The sequence below is a fragment of the Lactuca serriola genome, chromosome 1 (genome assembly GCF_051521515.1).
Source record: "Lactuca serriola cultivar US96UC23 chromosome 1, Lser_US96UC23_V15, whole genome shotgun sequence".
NCBI classification, from domain to species: Eukaryota; Viridiplantae; Streptophyta; class Magnoliopsida; order Asterales; family Asteraceae; genus Lactuca; species Lactuca serriola.
The window spans coordinates 112,394,494-112,402,033 of record NC_136408.1 but is presented as its reverse complement, the minus strand read 5'-3'; the positions used below and the strand labels follow the sequence as shown (position 1 = coordinate 112,402,033).

The 7,540-nt window shown below is 31.5% G+C and overlaps 2 protein-coding genes across 2 annotated transcripts; both read left to right on the top strand.

Moving 5' to 3' along the window:
- The first annotated feature begins 5,742 nt into the window (after window positions 1-5,742).
- LOC145060219 (uncharacterized) lies at window positions 5,743-6,303 on the top strand. The gene has a single exon (XM_079007927.1). It carries the CDS (start codon window positions 5,743-5,745, stop codon window positions 6,301-6,303), a length of 561 nt encoding a protein of 186 aa, XP_078864053.1.
- Window positions 6,304-6,469: 166 nt separating this feature from the next.
- Window positions 6,470-7,210, top strand: LOC145060212 (uncharacterized). Its single transcript, XM_079007923.1, has 2 exons — window positions 6,470-6,802; window positions 6,863-7,210. The coding sequence occupies exons 1-2, from the start codon at window positions 6,470-6,472 to the stop codon at window positions 7,208-7,210; spliced, it is 681 nt and encodes a 226-aa protein (XP_078864049.1).
- The last annotated feature ends 330 nt before the right edge of the window (window positions 7,211-7,540 follow it).

Genomic DNA, 7,540 nt, shown 5'->3' with positions numbered 1-7,540 from the left:
CTTTGATACTATTCATTTTATTGGGTAAATGAGGACCACATTCCAGTAAAGTTTATTGCATAATAAAAAATAAACGAAATGAGTTGTTTAGGGTTTAAGCACTTTAACAAATGATAAATGATTTCATTCAAAGAGTAATAATGCAAAATAATAATAATAATAATAATAATAATAATAATAATAAATAAGAGCATAATCAGTTGATGTATTTAGAATGATCGGTAACGTACATTGATGAACTTGAGAGATAGATTTTATTATTTTTACCGAATGGGTTGCTTTTTTCGATTAGAGAACGTACAAAGTAGAACATATAATCTTCTCGCTTAGGTCCGACCATGGAAGAGAAAATAACCATGAGGTGGCATATGGTTACTATTCCTAAAATGTAAACTCAAGATATTCTAATTCTGATGGCAAGACTCAATTTTAACGTGTTTGAATTTTGTATTACTTATTAGAGGGTGTTTGGTATTGTGTTTTAAATTAGTTTATTGGTTTACTGGATTTTTAAGAATTCTAAAAAAATTAAAAAAAGAAAAACCAAAATAACATTTTAGATGGAGAATTCCATATACGCTATAAAAATAAATATCAAAATATCAAAATAACATTTTAAATGGAGAATTTTATTAAGCTCTAAATATCAAAATATCATATGTGGCGCATATAATATATACCATAAATTAATAACCGTTTAGAATATCACATTTTGCCAAAAAAAAATATTTGAAACATTCTTTTAATCATTTGTTTATTATTTAAAATCTTTTTATTTGTAAGACTACTCCCATCCATGAATAATTTTGTAGTCTGTTGGCCCAAATATTATAAAAAAATTGATAAATTTACAAAACCCCAACGACGAGTTTGGTGCAGAAACTTTTAGTTGTAGAATATTTTATTATATATCTTCACAATCACTCCAAGTGAATTCATTTGAAGATCAATTCTTATTTGAATAATATTTATTTTTTCAAAAATCTATAATTTATCTAATTTTAAAACTATATAAAAAAATTATAATTTACTTTTACTTATAAGTAGAGATACTTTCACGTCCAATGAATTCTTTCGTTTAATATATTTTTTAAACTATTGATTTCTTTTTCCAAGTTTGTATTTTTATCTACGGGATCATTCGTTTTTTTCTCATATATCATTTGCTTCCAATATGAAATATTTATTTAAAAAAATAATATAATAGAAAAAGTTATAAGTCGTATTTATTAATAAAAAATTGATTTAGCTGGGTTGTTAATGAGAATGAAAATTCAGATTTAATTGGGTTGTAGAGATGGAAATAAAATAAATTAGTTTTTTAATAGATAGATGAATTGAGTTTGGTTGTAAATAAGAATAGTCTAAAAAAAAATCATAGATGGACTGGTATACCCATCTCCATTTCTTGCTCTTTATCAAATCCATTCTTTTCAGTATACAAACTCTCTTCAAAGATGTTATGTTAAAAAATGAAGGATCCTTTTCTTAAAAAAAAAAAAAAAAAAACCTCCGAAAGGGTTTGGATAAGATAAATTAAGGTTTCAATTGAATCGGTTAGAGGTGTTCATATGAATATATTGGTTCAACAGTTCTTGTACGATGTCTCCAAGATACCTCAAGAACAAGACCGTTGAGGGGGGTCGGGGGTGGGGAGGGTGGACAGCAACACATGACCTAATTATTTTATTAAAAAAAAATTTATTTCAAAATAACAACTTATAATAACGACAAGTGTTATTTTTTTTTTTGTTCGTTCTGGGCATTTGAGGATATTTAATTTCTCAGCACCGACCCTCCAACCCATTGTCGTCGATCTTGCTAGCTTTTTATCTTTGATAATAACTTCCTTCACTTTAAAAAAAAAAAAAAGTTAAATCATGTATGGTTGTTTTAAGCGACGTGGAAATATGACGAAGGAAAAGTATGCAAACCACAAGGAAGACATTTTTGTTCCCTGTTAGAAAAAGTTAAATCATGTCTACTTGTTTTAATTAAATGCTAATCTTCAATTCTTTTTTATTTTCTATATTGTTCCACATAAACAAATGGGAAATCATATTTTCTTCACAACGATCAATCATTCTAAACGAATTTATCCTTTTTTTAGATGGAGAGATGCTCAATAAAGTATATGTATTTTATGTTAATAGGTATTTTGTTCATTTGTTACTAAACTTATATTTATAAGATGGTAAACTCATAATAATTTAAAATGATTATATAATGTTTATTTATTTATTTTGAGTAAATATGATATTGTTGATGTTTATTTAAGGTATATATGATATTTAGATTTTAGATATGATAAATATGATATTTTATTGTTTATTTAAGGTATTAGTTTATAGATCGTGGAAACTACAGTTATAAAATCAATTAAATTTTAATAGTAAAAACTCAAAATTATCAATCAATTATTTTAAATAACCTATTGTAAATAAATTATTATATTTCTTAATTATATAAAATTATAATCGGTGATTTAAATAAATACGTGAAATTATATAAAATATATCTTTTGGATACTTGTTCTACATACCTAGTGAGAACTTGGTCTTTATAGCTTGAAGGAGAGTCTTTCATGACAGATAACTCATATTCAAAGAGGACTAGTGGGAGTGCAGTTGACCTTCAAGAGATTCAGAATTCAACCAATGAAGGAACCTTAGAAGACACTAGCTCTCAACCAGATGATGAGACTCCTTTTGAACCCATTGACAATTCATTAACTCTTCATCAATCCAGTAGGGTTAGCATGCGACATTTGTTTATGGTTTCCATATAATGTTGGATGGTGACACACACTTATCAATGATGGCACACTGGTAAATTTGGATGAGCCAAGTAACTACAAGGATCCAATAACGAGCCTTGAGGCCGCTAAATGGGAAGAGACAATAGACAGCGAGATCAAGTCCATGTATGATAATCAAGTTTGGATTTTGGTTGATCATGTACCAGGTCAAAAGATAGTTGGGTGCAAATGGATCTTCAAAAAGAAGAAAAACATGGACGGAAAGGTAACCACTTTCAAGGCACGACAGGCCGCGAAGGGCTTTATTCAAATCTAATGGATTTACTATGATGAGACCATTTTACAAGTTATTAAGATAAGTCTATCAGGCAAATGCTTGCCATAGCTGCCTTTCATGCTTATATAGTTATAACAATCTGTTTTGAAACGTTTCATTATTCACGGCCGTAGCCCGTTATTGGTTATCATAAGGCTTAGGGCCTTAGGGAAGAACGGAATTGGCCCTTCTTAGATGAGGGAGTTATAGACTAAGTCATACGATTGTCCGATTGTCTTTTGGAGCCCATGAGTATAATCGTAATTTGGTAGTTTGGGCCTTTATGAAATTTGGGTTTTTGTTCGGGATGTTTTAAAGCGAAGTTGAGTTGATAGAAGTGTAGGGCTTCTCGTCACCTTTCTGTGGATATAAAGTTCGTCAAAAAGAAATTTGCAATGAAGGAGTCATCGCCAAGTACGTTGGGCATAGTGGCTTGCCATATCGCGAGTTCTCTTTGAGTATGCTGAGTGTACTAAGGGGTATGCGGGATGTACTCCCTTCAACAAGAAACACTAATTTTGGGTTTTGCACTATATAAGCATCATTATATCTTTCCTCTGGACATTTTGGATCAACCTCCGTCCCCTTTAGCCTAATATTGAAACCCTAGAGTGCTTTGAGTGAATTTTGGAGCTTAGAAGTGTGTTTGTGGTGGTTTGTGTAAGAGAAGTTGGACGTTGAAGACTTATTGTTTGGAGAGGAGCTTAGAGATATGGATTTAGGACTTTCATTTCGTGACTTTTGAGGTATAAAGTCCATATCTTGTCTACTCCTTGTATAGATCTTCTTTTGAGCTTGTTTATGGTCATTTTAGCCCCTTTTGGTTGGTCCTTGTGACCCAAGGTTGTTTCAAAATTATAATCTTGTAGATCTAGACATTTAAGGGGTCCCTTAAGCATAAAAATGCAAACTTTATGGTGTATTTGCACTCATGCATGTGTTAAGACCCTTTATTAAGCTTCTTTAGGAACTAGAGCTCCATTAAGCCATGTATGCAAGTAAAGTTGCCAACTTTAGATGATAAGTCATCCATAGGAATCAGATCTGAGAGTTTGGAGCAAAGGCTTAAGTGATTTGCTTAATGGAGTACGATAAGGTCAAGGACAGAGCTGACTAGATGCAAGAGTGGGCCATGGCCTACCCTAGATAACTTGAGCATACATATATATATATATATATATATATATATATATATATAATTTCCTTACTTAAAACAAATTTTGGGCTAAAATGGCCCATCGTCTACAACTTTTATGTTTGTTTATTTTATTTTATTTTTCCTTTTTCTCTTTGTGCATTACAATCAAATAAGGTTTGTGGTTTTGAAACGTATTGCATAGTCATTCCAATTTCTTATTGCAATTAAAACACTTCAAAGTTTAATCTCCATAGCGTCACCAGGTTTGTTTGTTTGTTTGTTTGTTTTGTTTTTTCTTTTCTATTTTATCTTAATTAATCAGTTTGTTTTATTTATATCTTATATAATTTTTAATTTAATTAGTTCTGTCCAATATAACATTAAGGTATGCATTGATTTTATCTTTTGATCGTATATTCGTATGTATTGTATAAATTAGGTCGTTAATTGTTGCTCTGAAATAGTTATATGAATAATTGTACTATGTGTTATTGTATTACATATAACTTTGATTTGTATACAAATATAAGATTACGTTTGTAATTGAGTTTTTATGTGATTAGTGAATTTTGTTGAATAATGGGAACAAAACAAAAAAGATTGGATTCATTTTTCACGTGTAATGTCTTACCAAGAGGCGAAGAGAAAAACTCGATATCATCATCATTACCGGTTGGGAACCCTCAAGCACCTCCAGAAGATAGTAACCCTCTACCATCTTCAATGGCTAAGAGCCCTGCACCATTTTCAACGGTTGAGAATCCTACATTTTGTTCTATTGAACATGATCCTAGCCTACGTCTACTTATATGGAAATATGCAGCCAATATGAAGGATGAAATCAGACGAGCATACTTAAGATCGGGGCCACATCAACCTGTGTTGCCTAAATATCCTCCATCCGGTTCAAAAACTCACCCACGACGTTTTCAATCTTAATGGTATTCCAAAATTCCTTGGCTTGAGTATTCTAAAATTAAAGATAGAGCATATTGTTTTTATTGCTATATTTTTCTTGAAGAATCAAATACCCATAATGCCCATGATGCATTTACAACCAATGGTTTTAAAAACTAGAACAAAGTTAAAGGGAAACATTATTCATTTCTGAAACACATTGGAGATATACCAAACTCTCAGCATTATAATGTTGTGCGATTTTGTGATACTTTGATGAATCAATCAGTACATATTGATAAAGTGCTGCAAAAACAGTCTGCTGATCAAATTGAAAAGAATAGGCTAAGGGTGAAAACATCAATAGATGTTGTTCGTTTTTTTTTCATTTCAAGGGATTTCATTTAGGGGCCATGACGAGAAAATTGATTAAAAAATTGTGGTAACTTCATTGAGTTAATCAAGCACACAACTTCTTACAATGAAGAGGTTACAAGTGTTGTTTTAGAAAATGCACCCGACAACGCGAAATACACTTCACCTAAGGTTCAGAAAGAAATTTTACAAGTTTTTGTTGAGAAAGTGAGAAAAAAGATGGTTGAAGATATTTGTGATTCTAAATACTGAATAATCATGGATGAGGCAAGTGATGAAAGTAAGAAAGAACAAATGGCCATTGTTCATAGATATGTTGACAAGAAAGGTTACATACAAGAACGATTTTTTGATCTTGTCCATGTCAAAGATACATCGTCTTCCACTTTGTATTCTTCTATATGTGAAACTCTTACTTCTTATGAGCTTGTTGTTGAGAATCTTCGTGGAAAAGGGTATGATGGATCTAGCAACATGCATGGTGAATTTAAGGGATTACAAGCATTATTCCTTAAGGATTATCCATGTGCTTATTATATACATTGTATGGCTCATCGGTTACAACTTGCGTTGGTTGCAGCAGCTAGAGAACTTGCGTCGGGTGCTTCTTATAAACGCCAAGATGAGCTACAAGCTTCTAAAGCTGCTGAAATTGCAGAGTTGTTAGAATCTGGTGAAATTAATACTGGTAAAGGGGCTAATCAAATTGGTACTTTAAAGCATGCCGGAGACACTCGTTGGAGCTCACATTTTACTTCTATTAGTAGTTTTATACGGATGTATAATCCACTTTGTACGGTTTTGGAAAACATAAAATAAGTAGGCTCTAATTTTAAAACAAAGGTGATGCTAGTATCGCGTTGAAAGAATGACATCTTTTGAATTTGTTTTCATTTTACATATGATGAAACAAATTTTGGTAATTACTGATACTCTTTGTCAAGCTTTACAATAAAAATCTCAAGACATCATAAGTGTCATCACAATGGTCTCCCATACAAAGAAATTGATTGAAACCCTTAGAGATAATGAATGGGCAACTTTTCTTGATGATGTTGTTGAGTTTTGTAAGGAGCATGATATTGACATTCCTGAATTCAAAGATCCATATTTTGAAAGGAGAAGCAACAGGAAGGGAGGTCATATTACTATTCAGCATCACTATCATTTTGATATATTTAATGAAACTATTGATTTTCAGTTACAGGAAATTAATACAAGGTTCATTGAAAGAGTTGTAGAGCTTTTAGAACTTAGTCTTGCTTTGAATCTAAAGGAGGGATATAAACGCTTCAATTCTGATTATATTTGCAAAATTGCAAAAAAATATTATTATCTTGAATTCACAGAATAGGAAATAGATGTTCTAAAATTTCAGTTAAAGCACTTTGAAGCTTATGTGAAGGACCATCCATTTTTGGGAAAGTTTTCATCTATTGTTGAAGTATGTCAAGGCTTGGTAGAGATAGGAAAAGCAAGTCATTACTATCTTGTTGACAGATTGATTCGGCTTGTGTTGACCCTTCCGGTGTCTACTACAACTACTGAGCGTGCATTTTCTGCTATGAAAATTGTGAAGAATAGACTACGTAACAAGATGGACGATGATTTTATTGCTGATAGTCTAGTTCTTTACATCGAGAAAGATATCGCTAAGATTTTTAGTTTAGACTCGATTTTAGATGATTTTAATGATGTAAAAGAGCATCGTGTGCAACTGAAATGAAAATTTTACTTTAAAATGCATACATTGTTACATTTTATTATTGTTTGAAGTATTTTGCTAGTAGTTTATATTTTGTAAATTATTTGGCATACCCTAAAAAAAAATTCTTAGCTACGCCATTGGATTGGGTTCAGGGGAGTACGCTAGGCTTACCATTGACCAAAAGTTTGACCAGGGTAGACCATTGAATATTTTGGTCCTTTTAGGACAATGAGCCTTCTCGGTTTATGTCTATGATGGGTTTGGGCTTAATTTTAATATTTGGGCCTTATTCGGCGTTGTGGTGTCATTTAATGAATTTAGGACTATGACGCTAGTGGATTTGTTATT

Excerpts from the sequence above, each read along its gene's own strand:
- LOC145060219 (XM_079007927.1), top strand. The coding sequence starts at position 5,743 with ATGGATGAGGCAAGTGATGAAAGTAAGAAAGAACAAATGGCCATTGTT.
- LOC145060212 (XM_079007923.1), top strand. The coding sequence starts at position 6,470 with ATGGTCTCCCATACAAAGAAATTGATTGAAACCCTTAGAGATAATGAA. Across the intron at positions 6,803-6,862 it reads CTGATTATATTTGCAAAATT|TTAAAGCACTTTGAAGCTTA; the intron begins GCAAAAAAATAT and ends CTAAAATTTCAG.